At 35.7% G+C, this 23508-nt stretch overlaps 1 protein-coding gene across 3 annotated transcripts in view; it reads left to right on the top strand.

The window, feature by feature from the left end:
- The window catches only part of TAPT1 (transmembrane anterior posterior transformation 1), a 49286-nt gene that overhangs the window by 5490 nt on the left and 20288 nt on the right, over positions 1 to 23508 (top strand). Inside the window, exons 1-7 of one of the 3 annotated variants that reach the window (XM_075420575.1) lie at positions 2425 to 2512; positions 6645 to 6711; positions 7358 to 7381; positions 14693 to 14855; positions 18954 to 19089; positions 19911 to 20008; positions 20155 to 20224. In XM_075420575.1, coding sequence (XP_075276690.1) covers positions 6680 to 6711; positions 7358 to 7381; positions 14693 to 14855; positions 18954 to 19089; positions 19911 to 20008; positions 20155 to 20224 — 523 coding nt within the window. In that variant the 5' untranslated portion in view covers positions 2425 to 2512; positions 6645 to 6679. Of the gene's footprint in view, positions 1 to 2393; positions 2513 to 6644; positions 6712 to 7357; positions 7382 to 14692; positions 14856 to 18953; positions 19090 to 19910; positions 20009 to 20154; positions 20225 to 23508 lie in introns of those variants that run through there. The other 2 variants (XM_075420573.1, XM_075420574.1) reach the window with 2 other exon arrangements.

Here is a 23508-nt window from a genome sequence, read left to right as displayed (position 1 = left end):
TTCCAGTGCTTTAATGTAGAAGAGAGTTTATTCTGGCTTAACTATTTTTATTTGGGAGGCAGAGGGAATATACTCGAGGATGATAAATAAGGCAACATTGGTAATAAGGTTTGACTAGGCTGCAGTGTAATGGAACATTTAAAGTAATATTGGTAAAGTTCTCAAAACCTCTAAGGATGAAGTTACATGGTAGGGCTAAATCAAATTCCCTCTCACTTAACTGTGAAGAAAGAGTCTTGTTTCATTGTTCCTCCCATTTCAGTCTCCTGCCTTATGCATGCTGCCCGTTTTGCATGAGCTGTGGTGCTTGTTGGACCATTCTGAGTTAAATCAGCTCATAATTTGGCAGTCAATGCTTCACTTTTCCAGCAAAGAACAAACAGAGCAATAATAGTGAGCTGAATTGCTCAGCCAGTATTCTTGAGAATCTGGAACCTATGCAGGGGGGGTGGAATGGGAGCTGTATAGCTTGAAGTAAGGGTAGGAAGATGAAAGACGAGGAGGGAGTGAGGGCAGGATTTGCTTTGTCAGCGACACTCAGGTTTTCGCTTCAGTATCTTTAAATTCATCCTTGAACCGTGATGAGACCTGGTTTTACAAAACTAAATTACCAGTCAGTTACTGCAGGAAATCACGGAATGAGGGAGATTAGGATGGTCCTGCGGAGAGGATGTAGTCCAAGCTCTTGCTTAAAGCTGCATCACCTACAACAGGTTGCTCAGGACCAGATCTGATTGGGCTTTGATCATCTCCAGTGATGGTGTCTTCACATCCTCACTGTTTATCCATTCCAGTTTGCAGAAGAATATTTCAGTTATGGTAGAGTCTCAGTTGAACAATATAGGAGTTCTATGTTATCTCCACTGTAATTATGTAGACAATTATGTGCCATCTCCAAGCCACAGAAATTATTCTGAAGGATCATCACCATAGATTTCCGATAAAACTTTCAATGTGTAAGAACGAGTGAAGGCCAACAGTCTTATAAATAAGGTTGATGCTGTAAGTGTTGAAGTTGATGGGTTTTGCATAGTAAGTCAAAATTCAAACGAATATAAAAATATGAAACTGAGTAATAAGCAGGTAGATTTAAAAAGTAATACTTGTCTTTTTGCAAAGAGATTATGTAATAAATGTTAATTCTTTGCATGGGCTTAGTAGACATACTGGCTATATAAAACTGAATCATACTCGCTGAAGAAATCGAGAAAGTATGGTGATGAGCACCTAGAAAGCAAGCTAAATAGTGTACAGACCATCACCTATTGCAGGAATCACTTGACTGTGTGATTCAGAAGTCTGCTTAATGGAAATAAAGCATGTGAGACACTAGGAAAAGAAGAGAAGTATTTTCTTAATGGCTTGTATTGTTTGCTATCTAATAGTACAATTACAGACTAGGAATGAAAATCATGATCAGGTGGAGTGAAAATAAACTGGAGTAAATTTATCAAAGCATAATCTCAGGAGATACTCTTTAACATGCACTTATCACATGTACGTAATTTTAGAGTTGGGTGTGGTGTTAAAAGGGTAGTATTTTTTTTGTTGTCATTCTGAATACCCCTTTTTTATTTAAAGAAGCTAGATAATTTGTAATATAAATGCTACTTCCGCGCAAGCTTTTTATGCAGCTTCAGTGGAAGCTCTTAATTGTAGTAGATTATTTATACTGAATGAAAAGGTGGTCCCTATTCCTGCCTTGTTAAGGGAACACTTGTCAGTTGATCTCAAAATTAATCTTTGTGCTCTTTTGCTAAAATATAGTTGTAATGATGGAAAAGCTCTGTAAGCTGTTCTGTTAGGTCCTCGGTATCTGGAATGTAACAGCGACAATAACGTTTACAGAAATGAGTGGAAGGTTCAGTGCTGATTATGTTTCAATGGGTACATGTAAGTGTGCAAGTGTAATGTAGTAAAAAATTAGGAAAATGAGGACGTTAAGCAGTAATTGCAAATATTAATGTGAGCTTATAGAATGTGAAAAACTGTGGTTATACTGGGGCAGAGAAAAAGTCTTTCTGCGTCAAAAAGAAAACGCAGAGTTGTTTTCTAGATTATGAAGATGCCTCAGAATACAGGGGCAAAATGACAGGCTATCTTTCTGTTTTGCATGGGTTAAGGTGTTTAAAAAAAGAAGCAAGAAAACATGTTCAGCTCAGCTCCAGTCATCCAGCTTGGACATTGTGGTGCAGAATTTTTGCAGATAGTCTTCCAAGTGCATTGCATGTTGTGTTTCTTACAGTTCAGCTGAGTGTAGTGAGAGTATTGTGGTTATTAGGTTAATTAGTGTTATGTAAATGTTTTTTTCATCAAATAATAGAATTCTTTATAAACTTTTTGTAATGCTTTATAAACAACTAACATACCTCTGTTTTATTTTTGTAATTTAGTTGATGTTTTTTGGAATCTTTCTGTGCCTGGATGCTTTTCTGTATGTATTCACCCTGCTTCCTTTGAGAGTTTTTCTGGCAATGTTCCGGTTCATCACTTTGCCTTGCTATGGCTTACGGTAAGTTGATTGAAGAGAAAGGTGTTGACACCCTTAAATAATGTTTATTTATGCGTGTGCATGATTGTATGGCCTTTCAGTACATTTTGAACTACTAGTGGCTTCTTCTACTGTAAAATAGAAGTTTTGATCTAAACTAGCCGAAGCAAACATGTGCATGGGACCTTTAAGCTTTGCCACCAGTCACTAACTGTCATTGTTGTTTCCTTTGGACAGCTCAGTTTGATAACAGCACCATTTAGGCATATTCAGGTTAGTAAAGGAGGACAGAGACATAACCCTACCCTGTAGTTTTGTTCTTTCAGCTAACATCTGTTTGAACAGTGTTTTAGGATTTCTTAGACTTGAGTTAATGACTTGGCTCGTGTCTTTTAACAGACTCTTTGATCTTGAAACAAAAGAAGTTTGATTTTTTTTTTTTATTTGTTTTTTAAGTATAAAAGTTTTCCTCATTTCCACGGTAAACTTTGCCCAAAGGATCCCGGTATAAAAAGCATTATTTCATTTCCTCTCCAAAGAATCTTAGAGAGTAATTGGATGGGACTAACTAATCAGAATAATATTAAAAATTTTTAGGTCTTAACCCCTTGCTTTTTTGTTCACATCAATACTAAGAAGTAGTTGCTAATACACAGGATTTTTGGTTTGCCTTTCTGGTGTAGGCATAAAAAATTGGGCAGAATTAATTTTTTTCATAAGAGTTGCTACTTCACAGTGAAACTGATTATGTAAGCCTTAAGTGTAGCCTAAAAGAAGAGGAGTATTTGTTTTGATGTTATTTTTCCTTGAATAAATAAGGACTTCAGGGTTTCCATTCTGGATTTCTCCAAACTTGAAATGGATTTATGGTAGCTGATTGTTTGGGTTTTTTTCAATTGAGTTGCTTGCATTTGCATTTTTAATAGCCTTTTATATGTGAAGTGCTTTTAGATGCATAGTAGAATGTATGTTCTAATTACAGCAAATGCTAGTCTAGTTGCATATGAAATAATGTTTTAAAGTGTCATCTGAAGTGGAAGTGTTTGTACTTTGGTGATGCTTAACATAGGCACTAGGTGGCACTCTAATATTTGATTGTGTTTTTAATTTTCAGCTGAATCTCAGTCTTCTGTTCAGAGAGTTTTTGTAGCTGTGTAAAAAAAAAAGTTCAGAGTTTTTGTAGCTGTGTAAAAAAAAAAAAATGTACGACAGCTATTTAGTCTTAGCCTGATGACAAATCAAATTGTGTTCTTATTTGTAAATATCTGTACAGATGCTAAAATACTGAAATTCAGGTAAATGTAATGGATTTTAACCTATCATTTGGATCTTACTACTTTTTTTCTGTTTGAAAAGTGTTCTTCCTTGTTTATCAACTCAGTTTTGCTTTTGACAAACAAGTTTTCTGCTCTTCTGAAATTATGATTAAAAATTTGAAAGACCAGTTGCTGTTTTGGGGTATTGTTCAATATACTGAAGAAAGTGACATTGAAAAATACCATACACATACATGCACAAGTGTATAGGTATATGTACACACACCCGCGGTGTTAACACTTAGTCTGCTTGCTTGACAGTATTTTTAGTGTGTGAGGCAGGATAGAATCCAATTTAATCTATTCAACTTCACTATGTTAACTTTAAAGTCTTATCAGGTAAGGTGAAACTGAGATTATCTTGAGTGAAGAAGGCTTTGTTTTTGTAATAACTCCTGAAGCAATTTCTTTTGTTACAGTTTCCTCAAATGTTTGTGGAATTTATTTCCCTAGAATCTCTTTACTTGTTCACTATTTGAGGCTTTGTATAATTTATTAATGTTTTAAAGTTGGTGAATTTTTACTGAAAGGTTCATAATTCGTGTTTATAGTGTGTAATGAAACTTTCGGTTGTAGTGGTTCTTATTTCCAAATATTCAGAGCCTGCACTTTGATTTGGGGGGTGGGGATGTTGTTTTTCTATTTATGCTGATTTGATTTTTTTATGGCAAAAAAAGATTTGGGATTTGCATCTAGCTCAGGAAACATATTTAGAAGTTTGTAATAAAATACAGTTCAATAGATATAACACATCTATAATTACAAAAGGTACTTACAAAGCAGGTGGCTGTGTATCTTTTAGCTTGCTCTTCCTCACAAATGTCAAGTAATTTTTGAGACACATGACAAGTTGTTATTTAAACCTGCCACATCATATTCCATTCTGTGTAGTAAATAAAAGTGCTCCTCCCTTCATCTTGACTTTTTTCTCAACATCTCAGTGAAGTGATTGAGCAGTGAATGTTCTGTCTCCCAGCTTACTCTTCGGTTCGTTTCCTCATAACTCTTTCTGTTCTTTTTAGTGTAGAAAAAGATTATATTACCCATTATTTCTTTAAAACAATAAAACTGCATTCTATGTAAGATGGGCGAATTCCTGTTTATGGTATTGTGTGCAGTGCTTAAATGTAGGTGGAGTGCTTCATAGCCTCTTCCACATGTTTTAATATTCCGTTTCACAGAGCTCTGAAAGGGAACAGAGAGTAATGTATCTTAAAGAAATCTGTGTCCTTTTTCTGCCTAGACAGTGTGCCTCAGTTTGACAGCCAAGTCGTCACTCTTCATCACTTATTCTTTCCTTTTGAGTAAATTTACTTCTGTGTATTTGTCACAGCTATATTGGTGTTAACATAGCTATTATAGAGAGAGACTCTGAAACTTCGAAAACTTCAGTTAGAAGAATCCAAGATTCTGTCATTAAGTAAACTAAATTGCTGGTTAAACTGCTGTGGTCAAGCTGACAGAGGCTGAATTGTCAGATTGTGGTGGTTTTGGCAGGTGAAACTTCATTACTGCTTCATTATATCCTGTAAATAGCAGGGTGTTTTTAAATTAACAAACACTTCACAAAATTAAATTACGTCTTGCATCTTGTGAAATTACAAAAAAAAAAAAAAAATCAGCTCTGCGCATTTTCTTCCAAGTCATGGAGAGAAGCTTCCTAAATTACTCGTTTTGAATCTTGTAAACTACTCTTGTTTTATCAAAATAGTCTTTGACAACATAATGTCACATACTTTGCTGGAACAACAAACCGAAGGTAGAGAGAGAAGTGGAGCTGGTGGAGTTCTGTTCAAAATTACAGTCCTTGATGATAGGTTCCTAAAACTAACTGTGGTTGAAAGGTACAGTTTCCTTTTATAATTCAGACACATTTTTTAACTAATGCCTCAGACCCAGAGCTTCTGGGCAGATTAATACCTCTGCTTGCTTTGAAACACTTTTATAGAGCTAATTTTTTGTTTTTCTTAAAAATATCTTGCGGACCAATGAAAGCTGTTGTGGAAATGTGGAAAAGCTCTTCTATATTATTTGAAAAACACTGTGATATGAGAGCTAAAATTGTATGCTTGCTTCAAGGCAAGTAAGGACTTGTTATGGAAAGTGAGACTTTCTTTTTTTCCTCCAAATTCTAGTTTTCCCCAGAAAGTACAGAAGTAGATGATGAATTTTCTTGTATGTGAAGGTTGAATGACAAGATCTTTACATTTCTTCCATGTGGAAATAGATATAGATTATAAATGTGTTTTGTGTTTTTCTTTTACTCTGCTTTCTTCTCCCTGAGATAAGTAAAATAAGTGAATTTACGTCCTGTCAGCAATAACATCATTAACTTCAGTTGTATTATATGTACCTCTTAAAATTCCTGTTGCCCTCCTGTGAAATCATAATTTGCACTTTTCAGTAGGAAATAAATAGAACAGCATTACCTCAACAAAGAAACTGTAGAAGGAAAGCATCTCAGGAAAAGACCCCAAATGAACCAAAACAAGCAAATATACTGGCATTCTTATTATGGACATTATTTCTTTGTTCATATTATCAGGTTATTAAATAAATTAGAACCTCCATTGCACACTTATTCTCAATCCTAGGGTTTTTTTTGCTAAGGGCTATAGCTATTAAATACATAAACTTCGTGTTGTCTGGTTAAGTTCATTGAGAAAGTAGTGCACCTGTCCACCAAAATGTGTGGCTTCCTACCAACCAAAAAAAGGCAGGTGCGTTCAGTATTTCCTGTAGTGAACTCTCCGATCAAGTACTCCCTTCTCCTTTCCATAACAGTGAATAGTGTAGCAACATTACAACCTTCTCTTTCTTTCTTTCTTGTAAATCAGACTGAAGGGAAGAGCACTTTCACTTCCTTTATAGGATGGAATGTGGTGTCACAGGGATTCCTCCTTGGTGAGTAAATCCTGATTTTTTTTTTTTTTTTCTCCCTTCTATGCTGTCAGCCAAATTCACACACATACACGTGATCAGTAAAAAGACTGATTACAAATGAATAGTGTAGCTAAATTAACCAACATACTTCAAAGGGGAAACCAACACATTAAATTGGTTCAGTGCTGTTTATGGTAGGTGTATTTTCATACGTAACTTCGCACCACTGTCGAAATAGGTTGTGATCTTAATAGACTTACAGCATTTTTTACATAGAGTGCCTGTGGAGCAGTTCAGCCCAATTTAAAATATGGTATCTTGGAAAATCTGTAGCCCCTGCTGTACTTAGTTTATAGTGCCTTAAGCTTTTTTACGTTTATGCTAAGTAACGCTTCAGTCAGGTTCATAGCCATACTTCTGTGTGTTCTTCAAGCGGGTTTTTTTGTAATGCTTAATGTGAATTTTGGGGAGTTCTGAAAGTTCATTGCCAGGTATCTTAGTATTAGACTTGAAGTTGATTCTTGAAAATACAGAACCTTTGCATATGTTCACTTACTGACTAGAGTTATAGTTGATTCTGTTACTGAAAAAATAAAAGCTTAATAAAAGCTAATTCTAGTTGTCACTTACTTGAAACCTCATTTATTTTTTATTTATTTTGAGACAGCTCTCATCGGGGTCTAACAGCAAGGTTGGTTTCGTTTCATTCTTAGCATGATCTCGTGCTGTGTTGTGTGCATGTGGAGGCTTTTTATTGTTTGACAGATGGAATGCCATCTAATCTTGACAAACTCAGCTCTCTGTATCTTAGAATTCTTCATTTGTGACGTATTTTTATCAGCACTCGGTCTGTGTATCTCACAATTTTACAACAGTGAAGTCCTGCATACTGTAAACCATCTCTTTTTAAAGTTTCAAAATGGATATTGGATTTGATCAAAATAGCTTTTCTTCCTGAAGCCAAACGAACATAATCGTGGGAAAATATTTCCAGTGGATCAGTTTCCTCATTTTGAAAATTCTTGGTGTGTAGCTGTATGGGCAAGTATGCCCTTCAGACACACTTGCTTGGGTTTTGATTTCCCTGACATCTTTACTTAGTATGCTAACAGGAAAATACCCCTTCATGTGTTAATCTGAACATTCTTGTTAATACTTTGTGTAAGATTAGAAACGTACGATACCACAGTTCATTAAAGAAGGAGGCATTGAAGGATTAAGACTTTGATCAAGACTAAGTATCTACATGTAAACCAAAATCCCACAGTTCAGTTTTCATACAAGTATCTGGGATGTAAAAATGGAGAAGGAAAAGATACCTAAACAGAAGTGTTAATACTGAATAATAGTTACAAAATGTTTGCTGTAAAATACTTTCTCAAATTTGTAACCTCAGTGCTAAAACACTTCTTCAGTGTTATTAACCAAACAATAAACCTATATAAATGAAAAGATTTTTTAATAGTGTAAAGTACAATAACATTTATAGAAATAACAGTTATTTTGAATTTGTAGATGTGTATGTGTATATGTATGCAAGTGGTAAAGTTCATTATTTCATTAGATTAAAATGCCCATCTAAGGCAATATTGCAATTACTGTATTCATATCTTTAAATTACCATATCTGTGACATCAATATTGGAAATTTTGTCTATGCTTATTATGAAGGAGTAATTGTTTAGAGTAATCTGAATTATTTGGGGGGGACTATACTGAAGGAACCAATTAAAAATGCAGTCATTCTGTTGGACATCTTTAAACTGCAAAATTAAATGAGAAAAATATATTGATTTCCTGTTGGTGTTAAAAAAACAAACAAAACCTAAACAAATCTACAAGGTGACTGGAAAACCATGTCAAATCAGACTAGTGAAGGTTTGAGGAACACCAGAAGGCCTGAAAGACAAAAGTAAAGAAGTCGTATGATAGCATATGTCAGTCTGTGCAGAGTTAAGTTTAAAATAATATATGCAGAGTGCTTATGCATTGGATTCTAAAGTAATTAAGTACTCAGACAACATACTTGTTTACAGATTACTTTGTATACAATATAATGAAAACGTTGTTCATTTTGCAATGACAGTTGCTGAAAAGCATACCATAGACGACTGTAGTGCGATTTTTAGACATTTTGCACAGGAAGAACAAATTTATGGTTGTGCTGGGGTGCATTTTATGTTCCAAATGGTTGAACCACTTGAAATTCAGTAAGTAAGGCTTATTCAAGCACTTAACATCCAATCTTGGTTTTTGTGGAAGTCAGTCACGTAAGTAGCTAATGCACAAGTTTGGTTGTGATTTGTAACGTATTAAAGCCGAATATCAATAAATTGTGATTTATTTTTAGTAATGCTCTACTTAATGCTAAGTAATTGTACAGCTGTTGGAACAAGAAAGCGATCAGTGGGGTAGATGCCAATACACTGAAAGCCTTGAGCTCTCTTGTTTCTTTAATAACTTAGAGGAAAAATACTGTGAAATCCAACATGCCATGCAGTTGAAACAATCACAAACGTTATATATCGGTAGCATATATCATATAGCCCTTGTGAATGATTGAACCTAATGTTTTTCAACCAGTAGATGGAGACAGAACTCCTATTAGTATATGAAATGTGGCTCGCAGCCTTTACAGTATGGTATGAAATAGGCATACCTTGGAAATGACGGTTGGGTAACTAGTTCCTTGAACTTTCACTTGTGTAAGGAGATGGTTTGTGATGAATGCTGGTTTTCACACCAAATTTTTCTTCACAGGGTAGCTGTGTTTTGTGTATCTTGAAGTAAGTTTGACTCTCTACTTTTGTAGCACTTAGAGTGGATTTTCTTAGAAATGTCATGTAATCAGGAAAAAAAACACTAAATTCTTGTTGTTGTTGTTCCTAAAATGTACAGAGCAACCTTGTGGGTAGCCAGAATATTTGGTAGTATCCTGATTTGATAGTATTTTAATTTAATTTTATAGAATAGCAGAGTAATTCTTCCTGTTTATAAGGGAAGTTGCTTGTTTTTAGTTTTCCAAATGGGGAGGACATCCACAGATCCAGTGGTTTTCTAAATAGAGGAAAGACTTGGATTCACACTGTCCAAGTGTGTCTTGAGGTGGATAAACAATAAACTGGAAAGTTTGAAGAATGAATATTAAACCTTGAGCTTACGAATTGTGTTGAAAAAAAGTAATTTTTTTTGTGTAACAGACCGGTTTTCTGAATTCCTAGTTCTTGGTTGATGTCAGTCAGTGCACTGTATAAATTTTGACGTAGGTTCACTTTCAACTGCCTCAAATAATGCACGATAAGCATTGAGCTTGGCGTGCTTCTCCTTTTGTTAATTGACTGGGCTGAAACAAAAGCATGCTGTGGTGCAATAGGGAGGTATAGTAGTAAGGCTTGCACATCACTTGCTTATATTAAAATGAATAATAAGCTTTTATGTCCCCTTAAGCAAGTCTTTGTATAATTATGTTATTTGGAGACACAAAGGTTTGTTCCAGTGGAGATTTTCTGTCAGTAGACATAATGGTAAATGTACCCAAAGACTGAGAAGTTTGAAATACTGTTAAGTACATGCTGTAGAATATTGAAGTCCCTGTGTGCATTTTTTTTATGTGTTGCCTGAATTTGCTAGGTGGTGTTACAGTGTAAGAGATTTTATCTATAGAGGAATGCTTGGATTTTCACTCTGAGTTCTTGCGGATTGAAGGATCATGTCATGTTTAAACAGCTTGGTGTATTCAGCGGTAGTAATAATAAAGCAATACAAGATTTTATGCAGCAGATAATAGAAAGAATGGATAAGCCTTACTTTTTGCTATTAAGATACTTTGATGTTTGAAAAAATTTAATTTAAAAATTTGATTCCTTGGTAGTCTAGCCTGTACAGCTAAACGTGGGAACTCAAGGCTTAGCATAATCAAACCACTTGTAAAATTCTGTAGAGAGCATCGTGGAGAGCATGACTTACAGCAAAAACGTTACAAGTAATAATGAAATAAGGGCAGAAAATAGTTGGGCGAAAAGATAGAAAGTGTGTGTATAAGGTGCTTTTGAAGGACAGTCCAAATGCCCTGAATCCACATATTTACTGGTTTATGAGATGTGAAAATTGTAATTTCAATTACATTCATTCTGTAGTACTTACGAATATGGCATTGTGAGTTTGTACGTGGTATTAATCACAAGGCCTGATGACTTAGTGCTCAAGATTGTTCTGAAAGTACTTGGCAGTGTTGGCTCCGAGTTGCTGCTGGAGACAGTAAGTAGAAACATGTAGTGAGAAAAATGAATGCAGAAAGTGTAATGGGTGGGCTAAGACTTTTTGACAGGCATAAAATCACATCAGCCTGTGTGGTTTTTATATGTATTTATATGTATGTTTAATGCGAAGGATATGAATTATTTGTGACAAATACAGATTGAACCAGTGTGAGCCTGATGGTATACTGAAACTGCAATATTCAGTTCTCACTGAACGCTGCGTACATCATTTCATAACTGCAGGCTTTGCAGTTAGTTCTGTGTATTTGCCAAAAGGTGACAAATCATTAGACTTCATCCATTTACTTGATTTCCTTGTCTTTGTAGAGAATAATTATCCCTATCTCATATTATATTCAGAGCCACACCACAAAATCCTTGTAAATGTTATTAGCCAAAGCAGAAAAAGATTCTGCTGCAATCAGAGTGCTTTTGTGGCTTTATGGAGTAGTGATGATTAATCTCTCTCAATCAGAAACACGTTAGCAGTAGACCTTAGATTGCTTGCCTAGTCAATATGAAGGGGTCTGTCTTGGTGTATAATGAAAGAACACTGGAATATGTTTTAAATGCCAGGATCCTTTCGCTCTTCAGTTTTCTAGAAAGCAGCTTTCTGTAGTCAGCCTTTGCAATAATCCCTTGTACTGACCAGAGCTTAGAGATGCTGAGAGCTCTTCTGTCATCAGAGTAAACTGAAACTGTGAGGATATTTTTATGCCTTCTTCTAAACATGCATATTGAAGAAGTTGTTACAGCATTAGTGTTGGTTCTGCTTCTCCTGTGGGTGAGAAGCACAAGGAAGTTAATGCACAACTTTGAATAGAACATTAATAGTGTGGTTTTAGTTAAAACTTCAGAAAAAAATGGAGCGCTTACTGCAATTTTTTCTAGATATACAGACTACTGAGAAACTAAATCCAAGTCACTTTGAGAGGTAAAATTCTCTAAAAACATTATTTGAATGTACCCTGTCCTGCAGAAGCTTAATTCCTGTAAGTCAGAGCAGTCAAGTGTAGTTGATCTGACCCTTTCGGACACTCTTTGAATTGAATTGTAGTGATATGCAGTTTCTTCTGTACACAGCACGTTCTCAAAATATCTTCATCTTTCCAGTGTGTAGGATGCTGTGTGTGAGTTTGGATGCATCTTCATATGGCATTATTCTCCTGAGTTAGTTTTCAGAGTTGAGACCACTTTTAGAAGAGCAGTTGTGCTCACAGTTGTGTGTAGTCTGTTCTTAGAGTTTGTAAGCCCCTGTGATGGTTGCTGTCTGCTTTTACATTGGCTTCTCCGGAGTTTGTTTTAGTCAAGTGAGCATAGTCATACTGATGAAAATCAACACAAGCAGAAGAGTGGTAGGGTTAACAGTACAGAGTAACTGTGACTTGTGACCATGCTGGTGGTTGAGCATCTTTGATGTTACTTGTAAGCCAGAAAACCTTCAAAGTGAAAATGTTCAATCTGTATTGTCCTGTGCAAATCTTTCTGAAAGACTGCTTCAGAAACTTCATGAACAGGTTCTGCTTGTTAGTGCATTTTAACAAGAGACTATCGTATCATAAAATATGGTACCTTGCCATACTTTTAAAACATAGACTTTTGAGGTGGGTGTCTCTCGCTAGTCAGGTTTTCTCTACCAGGTAGTCACTACTTTGGTAGTGATAAGGTAGGTGTTAGCTGGAAGAAGGAAGATGCTAATGTTCTGAATAACAAATTCTGATTCTTTTCTTCAGATACTAAGACCTGGTATTACTGTTGTGGAGTAATACCTTTACCACTTTATCCCAGTCTGCGTTGCGGAGTAGGAGTGCTGACTGGGGGACTTGTACTGAAATGACTCCGAGTACACTTCCAAAATTGAAGTAGGTTGGAGAAAAAGGAACATTCTGTGTTACTTAGTGCATGAGTGATAATCGTAATCACGGGCTTGCTTAAATCCTGTAAATGTTTCAGTATATGCTAATATATTTAAGAAGTGTAATCGTAGTCAGATGTAGTTAAATAGGGCAATAAACTTTCAAAATGTAATTTTGTGGATTGGAGAGAGTGTGGGGTTATTGGTGTGTGTCATGCAAGGGCGTAGTCATAGGTTGTTTAAGCAGCAGGTGAATACTGGATGTGCTGGAAAATGGACACTTTCAGTTTTCTGTAAGTTTTTAAATTGGTATTTGGAGCTAAAACTCAATTTGGAGGGAAAAAATGGAAAAAAATTGGCTGAGACTTTTCGTCAAGGACTCAATCTGAAATAAAATGTAGTGTGGTTATTGATGATGGATGACTTGTGAGAGCAAGATGATGTCTTTTCGGGTGAGAAATCCACTCAGCAATTCTAGTGTGTTGGACCATCTTGAATTCTATTACTCAGCAAATAATTTTAATACAGATTGTGCAGTAAAAAAGTGTATAATAAAAGGAGCAGGCGCACTCTGTTCGAAGTGTAGTACTGTAAATCTGAGAGTTTTAGAAACTCTGGCTCATACTTCTAGAACCCGCCTGATCTGTTTGCCCACTGTAGAATGACAGCATGTAGTTCCGTCAGTGTTACAGTGCATGAATGCTGTCTGGGGGCTTTTGTCTTTTGAATGGAAGACAACAAAGAAACCTGAAGTGTAACATTCTAGCTCTGATGTTGTGTGTAAATAGAATGAGTCAGGTAGCTGGGATTTTTGACTTTTCTGCAGGCACTGTAAAATGTCTTGACTCCCAGAGGTCATAAGTAACTGTTTGGATGTTTTTTGAAAAGAGAATGAATTTTTATCAGGTTACTCTAATTTTTTTCTACACGTGTCACCAGTTTATAGGAGCATTGTCTGATCTCTGGATAACCTAGTGACTGAAGAATAAAGAAAATTAAAATTTGTAACTTGCATTCTGCTAATTGGTTCTGACTTCTGTGAAACATTAATTTCTGCGAAAGCCTTTCAGTGTATATTAGAAATACATACATGTAATAGAAGTAATTTCTCTATTTTTTAATATTGAATTCTCAAATTACTTTTTGATGGCTTTTTAAATACTTTGCATCCTATTAATACTAAACTAAGTAAATAGACAAGTAAATACTGCCTTGCAATTTCATTGTGGTTATGGCTGCTATTGTAGTAATTGAAGTAAAGCTATTTTCTTCCTGTGGTTTTAGTTTATAGGATGAAATTTCTAATGATTGGTTTAGTCTTCTGGGTTACTTCTGGGACTATAGATAGAAAACTTCTGCATTGTTTCAGAATCAACATGAAGCTCTGGCGTAAAATTGTTTGCATTTGCTGCTACAGACCTTGGCTAAAAGAAGATACGGAATTGCGTTTAGAACCTATTCCTCAGCATCTGGTTCATTACAGTGAAACTGAGCTTCATTTCTTTTTCCTTTGGTTATAGCAAATACAATTTCTGTAACTGAGGAAGTCAAAATGATAAGTAGAATTGGCTGGAAAAGGAAACGTAAATTAAAAACCAAGGGACATGCATGTGGAAGGTTTTTAACAAGTGGGAGCTCTTACCCAACAAATACAATACTGTAACGAAATGGGTGTGGCAGATGAGGGAACATGATCCTGTTCGGGAGTGGGATCTATAAACATATGTCATGGTTTTCCTTATCTGTTGAAGTAAGGTACGGGGGCAGCAATAGACTACATTAACACATATCCTTGATTAACAGTTTCTGTAAATGCCTGTTCGCTTCATAACATTTGTATTTTGTTGGTATATGACATTTAGTGGAAATTTTTGCCCTTTGTATTTCAGTGATAGACGTTTGCTACAACCTGCTCAGGTATGTGACATTCTCAAAGGAGTTATATTGGTCATCTGCTACTTCATGATGCACTATGTTGACTACTCTATGATGTATCATCTGATAAGGGGACAGTCTGTCATAAAGCTCTACATCATCTATAACATGCTTGAGGTAAGAATGTTGCATCGGAATATCAAGCATGCTTTTTTCAGACTACCTAATACGTTGTTGTATTACGGTATTTGTAATTAGAGCATGACAGCTCTCATTCTTGCAAATGTGCACGCACCTAGGATAATAAGCTTAGACATAGTGAAACAGAGAAGTTCATGAAAACATAGGTTTTTTGGTGGGTTTTTTTGATACTATTTCTTATTGCCTAGTTCCTGGAGTTTATTAATCAGTTTAGTTGAATGAAAATTGAGATCTGGAAATGGAAGAAGAAAGGTCTTAAACTGCAACAGGATGTCATAGTTAATGTCTTTAACTAGTGACAGAATGAGAGGAGATGGCCTCAAGTTGTGTCAGGGGAGATTTAGATTGCATATTAGGAAAAATTTCTTTACTGGAGGAGTTGTAAAGCACTAGAACAGGCTGCCCAGGGAAGTGGTGGAGTCACCATCACTGGAGGTGGTCAAAAAACATGTAGATGTGGCACTCTAGGATATGGTTTAGTATTGACAGTTGGACTCGATGATCTTAGAGGTCTTTTCCAACCTTAATGATTCTATGAAATGCAACAAGTGGAGTGAATGAGGTTTTGAACTTGTTGAGAAAAGTGGAAACTATTGATCTGAAGTAGTGATAAGATCCTGAGATAGAACAGAGAAGGAAGATGGCAGCAGACATGGAATTTGGTTTTTGAGTCTTCGTTATGGAAGTGTAACTTTCATTGTATGCAAGGACACGTGCTACAGCTTGATCTGTCTCAGTCCTGGCTAGCAGGCAAAAGCCTGAGTACATAAACAGTAAGTTGAATGTAGGTAGTGAAACAAGAGAAGGAAATTCTGTTTCGGGAGGTAAGATAAGGAGAAATTCTGGGGGAAAATTGTTTCTGTGTTGTTATTAATGCAAAGCATGAGATTTTTAGTTGCACTTCTGTGATTCAAAGTAATGTCTTCATAGCTACAATCTTATCTCAATCCTGCAAATATAGGACATATTAGCAATACAGCTTCTTAAAAGGACTCAGAGCTTTGTACACAAGAGCTACTCTACTAGGATTCTGGGATCTCTGAATAACACATTAATCCTTATTTGAACATCTGGTGTACCTTTGTTTGAAGACTGCTAAAACAGGGCTACGCTTTGGGCAAAATCTGAATATATTGTCTAAAGGCATTTGTTCTCTTCTCATAAAATAAGAAAATATTGCATAAGGGATGCACTTCATTATTCTCAGTGAAATAAACATCATACAAGCCACCTCAGTTGTTTATCTATTGGGTTTTGTTTCCTTTGATTTTAGATGTGCTGAAAAACTTGTACAAATATTAAATTGGCACTGCGTTACTATGTGGATTTTAGTTGTGTTGAGAAGTATTCCTCCATGTATAGTTCCATAATTTGTGAGAGATTAGCACTTACTAAATACATGCATGTGGTCAAAACAGTGACTTCTGTTTATTTGAAGACTACTTCATGTCACTTCTCTTAAAGCTGAGAAGTTACAGCGCCGTGTGCTTACCATGTAATCTGAAAAGAGACTGCAGTTTTTGCTGTGAATTGGAAGCCATGTGCCATTCCGTTTTGAATGAAGAGGACGAGTTGAGTGTCCTTGCTATGTTTGGCAGAACCAAAAGTGTGTGTCTCAACTAAGAAGTGCTGCCTGAGTTTCCCTAAGAAAGGAGAAAGTCTGTTACCACTCATAGTTACTAGAAAAATTACATTACTTTGAAGTTGGAAGTTGGAAATGGTATTTAATTTACGCAGTGTCTCAGGAAACCCAACATGCCAAGCAGAGGACATGTTTTGTAAGGGTATTTTTTACTGTGGTAGGTTACAGCCACAGTATCAGCAGAAAATGTCATGGGATCCCACTGAAAGACTTGGTTGGTAGTCAGCTTTCAACAGTTTGACTATGGGCTTGCTTAGACTACTTCGATGAATTTTGTTATAAGTGTTTGCTACTAATGCAAGCAATGCTTTTTAAGGAACTGTTCAACACATTTTTTTATGTAATATACTTTACATTTTCACAAGTTTTCAAAATAGGAAGATCTTTTTAATTTAGTTAAATCACTGAGCAACAGAGATGTTTACAATGTCCTAATGTTTTCGGCTGTTGGCAAGTCCAGGGAATATTGTCCTGGACAGATATGAGGAATGCACAGTCTTCAAATTATGTGCTGAATGCTCCAGATAGCCTACAGGGAGCATTCAGCACATTTGGCTTAAATGACACTTTTCTTTTTTAGATTCAGACCCACCGGCTCCTGCTCCTTGTGAAGCCCCAGTGTGCGTTACGCTGGTGACAGCACTCACCATGGAATTCTGCTGGAGCCTGGAGCCGGCATATAGGGTTTAGGTAAGTCATATTTGGAAAAGCAAGCAACAATATTGTGTGGTGGGTTTTAATATTTTCTATCCTGTCAGCTAAGAAACAAGGACTGTTTAAATAAAAAGGAAAGCAAAGCCTCCATTTTATCCGTTAAAACCCTCGCAATATTGTGAACAAAAACATACCAAACTCTAAACATTCTTAGTTGGTGTTACTACACCATGTGTAATTACTCAGTGGGTCATCACAATGAGCAGGAACCAAATAATGCAGACTGCCTTAATTTACACAATTTAAAAGCCGAAAACAATACCACTGTAAATATCTCTCACACTGATGGGTTTTTGAACTTGAGGTTTATGATAATTCATCAGCTCATGGTTTTGTTCATTTTATTTTGTAGTTGATGCTTAGAGTAGCATACAGTACAGTTTCCTTGAGACATCCAGTAAAATTTGTTTTAATTTAGCCTTCATTTTTTAGGAAACTTCAATAAATGTTGGCTTGAATAAGTTAAAGTATATGACCTCTCCCTTTGGTGTCTTTACCTTTTGAACTCTTAATTAACGAAGTCAGGAAATGGTCTCAAATCTAAGTTTACTTATATTGTCTCAAGAACTTATTTTCTTGTTAATACGTATGGTTCAATATTTGCAGGTACATGTTGCACCTAGTTCTGTGTAGCTGCATGTTGTTTTAACGTGTTTGAAATTGTTGTCTTACAGAAAGATAGTAAGAGGAAATATCAGTCGTCTTTAAGTAGAGATAATCAGTTTTTCATGTTTAACTATTTCCGTTTTGTTGAGTTAGTAAGCAATGAAAGATAACGCTTTTTTTCCAGCCAGACATGTGCCTTGTGATACCGAATTTAATTTTTGAAGTGCTATTTTTGTTGTCCTGTGCTTCTTAGTTTTAGAATTACTGAACCGTACTGTATAGGCAGAAAAAAGTTTTTCCTTGTAATCATCTTCAGTTTTACATGCTTGCTAATGATGAAGTGTGGAGAACTGGTGGAATTCCACATGACCTTTCTTGCAGTGGTATTGAATTACAAGCTCAGATTGCTGTCCATGTTTTTCCTATCTTTAGAATTACTACTAGTTTTTTTTCCTACTTGTGCATATATTTTTTAGGTTACACTTCAGATGTGTGTAGTCTTTTCAAATTAATTTTCCCTTTTTGGCAGAGTTTCTAGTCCCTCTTGATCATTTGCTTGTTGTGTTATGTACTTTTAATTTAAAATCGTGCTTTATATAGAGATTTGTATTGAGTATATACTTTATTCCAAGATGTAAGGAAACAGTAAAACCACATTGAAATTCAGTCCTTTTTGTACCTGTAAGCTGATGTTGTTACCTATCACACATTTGAAATTCACTTTTCATAGTATTTTCCCCCTGTCAAGCCCAGAGGCATGGGAGAAAGCATTTAAGATAGTTTGATGCAACATACATATTGATTTTTCAAAGGCTGAAGTTTGAACTGTACTTGGATGTCTTCCAAGGAAGCATCTCGGATAACACTACATGGTTAATATATTGTAAATACTATTGAAAAAGGGATAGTAAATTTGAGGGGGAAAGTAATCTGCTGAGTATGTGAAAGGAACAATATCACTGTGAAATCCAGATTGGAAATGGAATGAACAAGAGATGGAAAATGATAAATGTGTGAGATGTTTTTTAGGTTGAGCTGTACTTACAGCAGCATATTCAAGTGGTTCAGAGAAAAATATCGCTTTAAGGTAGTAAAAAGTTGTTCTTGTCTAGGTGGCTGATCGTCTGTTTTCCTCATTTGGACAAGATATTTTGGATGCTCTTTATTGGACAGCTACAGAACCTAAGGAAAGAAAAAGAGCTCACATAGGTGTGATTCCTCACTTCTTCATGGCAGTGCTGTATGTGTGTATCCTTTTTCTTTGATGAATTGCAAAATTTTGTAAATTAAATTACACAGGAGTTGCTCTGCATTCTTTTTTCAAGTATATTAAAATTGTAATATTCCTAAATCAGTGTTCATTTACTTTCAAAGTGAGATTGCTGGTAGTACAGGTTTTTAAAATTAAGTGAAAAAAACCTTTTAATCTGCTTTAAAAAAACCTTCATAATGGTATTCCAGTGCAGTAGTAGACAGCTTTTTTAATACCTAATGTGTAAAATGAAAAACAGTAATTGGATAATTCATGGAAACTTTGATTTCTGATTTGTGTTTGACCATTTTGGGTCACAAGATCTTGAAGACAGTGGGGTTTTGTTGTTTAGTGGAATGTTACAAACACCTAGCTTGAAAACATTTTCTTTCAATGAAGGGATAAACTCATGCGTATTCAGGATGCAGATGAGTTGAGTGTGAAGTAACGTCACAGTAAACTGATAAAAATGAATTTGAGAGATACGTAGTCTGATAGATGTGGTGATCAATTTAGAATTCTTGTACTTTCCCCTGTTTTCTCTGAAATCTTCAGGCTAATTATGAACCTTTCTTTATCTCAGATTTTTTTTTTTTTTCCTTCAGGTTGTATTGCTGTTTCTCCTCACTAATGTCATTGCTACAAAGCACTGTGGGTACATTACATAGGTTTAAGTACTGTCCTGCTGCAAATCCAGTTGACAGGGAGATAGAAACTTTTTTGTTGCTAAACTTTGGAAACAAAATAGGAAATTTGAGTTCTGGTGCTGTTCAGAAAAATTATTTCCATATATGCTTCTTAACCCTGCTGTCTGCAGTTCTGCATGCTATTCTTATAATGGTTCAAGCAACAACCCTTAATGTGGCCTTCAACTCCCACAATAAATCACTGCTTACCATCATGATGTCCAATAATGTAAGTATGTAGCTTTATTATATAGCTACCCTAAATTTTTTCAGCATCCTTTGTGTGTTATGTCTATTTGCATATTATTTGATTGTCTGATTTGTTTATATAATTTTTATCAATAAAAACTAACTATCTGTTTTTAAAAATTGCAGTTTGTTGAAATAAAAGGAAGTGTTTTCAAGAAGTTTGAGAAGAACAATCTTTTTCAAATGTCAAATAGCGGTATGTATAGCTGTGCTAATCAGGAGAAGATGTGACGTGAGAGGCCCATTTTTTAATTTATTTATTAAATATTAATGTTAAAAAGTTTTATGTTGGTGAATTTGAGCGTTCTGAGTTGTATTCTTCATCTTCCCTGTTACTGTTTGGTTGAATGGGACAAAACTGGGATTCCACTTCAGGAACACTGTTCTTCTTAAATGGCTACTTTTAATTTGAGGTGCTAAAACAACCTATTGGTTGTGTGCTCAAGTTGTTACTAAGTACGAATTTCAGATTTCAGTTATGATATTCAAAAGATCATAACTCAGAAGACTTCAGAGATTTCAGTGTTTTCAGAAAGTTGACTTTGTAGTGTGCTGCGTTGACAGTGACCTCAGAATGCAGATTGGTTGGCAGTTGTGAGGATGGATCTTGAAATACTTGCCCCCTCCCAAAAGAATGTAACGATGAAATAGCTGGCTTATGAAGGAAATACCAGAGGTGACTAACTTTTGACACGCTAGCAAGATAATAGTAGAGGGTAGTTAAGAAACATGTTATGCTTCTGGTGATACTTAACTGTGATGCTACGTAGTAGGAAATTTGGGAACTCTTATTCAGTGTGTCTCATGAGGAAAAGCTGTAACAGTTATTCTTTGATGGGGATTCTTTCTAATACTGATGTCAGTCATCTGAAATATTTGTTGAATTCTTGGCTTCAAAACTGATTGGAGAGATTGCACTTGTAGGTTGTACAAGAGCATCTTTGCTTGTAGTATTTTCTGATCTTTGAACATATTTGGTGCTGTTATTTTGTGCATCAACTTTTTTGGTCAAAGCTATTTATACAGATAAGCAAACAAAATATAATATATTTTTTCATTCCAACTCTTTTTTTTTTTTTAATTAGAGAACTCACATTTTTAATAGCTTAAAAAAAAGCTGCTTATTTGAAACGGATAATTCAGATTTTTTTTATCAAGAGTTAAACTTTCAGCAGGCTTCAGGTTTTGAATTCTGGCTGTTGATGTGATTTTTGTCTAATTCATATTCAAACTGCAATGATATTGCATGCAAATGTTAAATAGCAATTTTTTTGTGATACTTTGGATGAAAGTATTTACACAAAAGCTTAAAGATGTCACATAACAGAAAAATTAGCACTAAATTTTAATCTACCTCATAGACATTCTTAAAAACACAAAAAATCAGTCTTCCCAGATGGGTTGATAAGGTGTTTATTCTGTGCTAATAGTATGTATTTTTGATTCCAAGATGTAAATACTTACATTTTTCAAATAAAATACATTTAACTTTACAGTGAGAACATCTAAAAGTGATGTTTACTAAGATATCGACAGAAAACAGAGATTAATTTTTATAGATTTTCTCTCATTAATCACAGTACTCAGAGAAAATACTTACAAGTGTGCACCCAGCTCTCCTACTGAAAGGCCAGGCCTCTTGCTTGATTTAAATGTTGAAATAAATGAGGGATTGCTATAAGAAATAGCTAGTAATTTCCTCTGTAAAAAGCACCTGCAACAGTATGCTATGAGAAATATATATCAATATTTTATTGCTAGACATTATTATTGAAGACCCGTAATAGCAATATCAGGTCTCCCTTTATCACTTGGTGGAAAAAGCGATGCTATTCATTATGCCATATGGGGATGGAAGCAGGTTGGTATGTACATATAAGAGTGCACAAAGCAAGCTAATTCATTGCCTTCAAACAGACAGATAACTTTTCCTGGAACACTTCTCAGTAAGGTTATAAATAGCAGTGTTTTTGTTCTCATAGATAGGTAACGTAGACAGGTTTTTAAGAGAGGTTTTCGCCTCTTTTGAACTTGAACATCTTTACTGCATCATAGCTTCAGTAAGGATGGATCGGTATTGCTTCAGTTCATGTATTCTGAGAACTTTATTATCCTTGAAATGTGTTATTTCCTGCAGCTGAAACAGTAGCACATCTGCTGTTGGCATGCTGTGCCGATGCCACATCCTACCCCTGGAATTAAGGCTAGTCTGGTCCTGCGGACTGAGCTTCCAGTTAGCCTTCGGAGTGCCTTGTGTGTCTGAGAACATGATATGCTTCACCTGCATGCTTGAACTGAGCTAAACTGCTAAAATAAAGCACTAATTATAGGTTCCCTCATGTATTTCAGACCTTTCTCTTGGTTTCTTCCAGCTGTTTTCTCAGGCCTGCAGTCTCTAGCTGATTAAGCTTAGACTGAAGGGATGCCCACTTGCCCCACCTTTTGTGCGGCCCTGTGCAAAATATTACCGTGGTCTCTCGAACGCATGGTTTAAATTTAGTGAAAAGGTACTGATCGGCACAGAAGCTAAATACACTAATTCTTGGTGGGGGGATAAGGTCAATCTCATAGAGACATCTGAGGAGCAGGTCATGAACAGGTGAAACTCCCTTCTTACTTAATGTGTTTGAAAAAAAATAGGAACTAGCAGAAAAGTAAGATATCAGTGACCTCAAGAGTAGACATAGTGATAAAGAGAAGTTGCTACAAGTATTCAAAAGCAAGTAATCTTGTGAGTAGAAGCATGGAAACAGAAATGAGCTGTTGCAGTTGTGCTGTGTTAAGACATGTCCTATGTCATGCATTGAAATACCTTGCAGAGCTCTGCATAGTATTGAAAATGCTATGTAGTGAGACACCAGGATGTGAAGTGACACTAAGCTACCAGTTTAGATCTGGAAATCGTGAAATCATTTTTCACTTGGCATTGTGCTCACTACTGGCTTGTGGTTAGCAAGGTGATGTGTGGTTATACAGTTTTTCCTGGTATTTCCAGTTCTGGACTTAGTGTCAGTGGAGTCAGTGATCCTTCTCACCTTTGAATGGCCATTTAAAATTCTGCTGTAACAGCTAATTCATTAAAACTTCAGGAATAAAAGAACTGTGAATCATCTACATAGAAACTAATTGAACAGAGCGTGAGATATACATTGGTTATCCAGTTATCTAATAAAACCAAACCTGTTATCTTTTAGCTGCAGGAGGTCAGCAAAGATCTTTGTGTTTGTATAGCTGCTTGAGACTGCAGCTAGAGAGTCACTGATTTTAACCATATCGGTTCCTAAAGCTTTGACTTGTCAGCTGCAGCAAAATTACCTTTGCGTTGTCAGCCTGACTTTTACTAGGAATCTTACGTACACACAAGCAGTCTAAAGACTGTGGCCTTTGGAAGAGACTTCCGTACAGAAGACATAAAACCTTGTATTTGTTGTAGCAGGAAGAAATATTTCCCTAAATTGGAATAGTGTATTCTCTTTTTGA

This window comes from Opisthocomus hoazin, chromosome 5 (genome assembly GCF_030867145.1).
Source record: "Opisthocomus hoazin isolate bOpiHoa1 chromosome 5, bOpiHoa1.hap1, whole genome shotgun sequence".
NCBI classification, from domain to species: domain Eukaryota; kingdom Metazoa; phylum Chordata; class Aves; order Opisthocomiformes; family Opisthocomidae; genus Opisthocomus; species Opisthocomus hoazin.
Note: the sequence above shows the minus strand (reverse complement) of the source record. Positions and strands in the feature narration are given on the sequence as shown.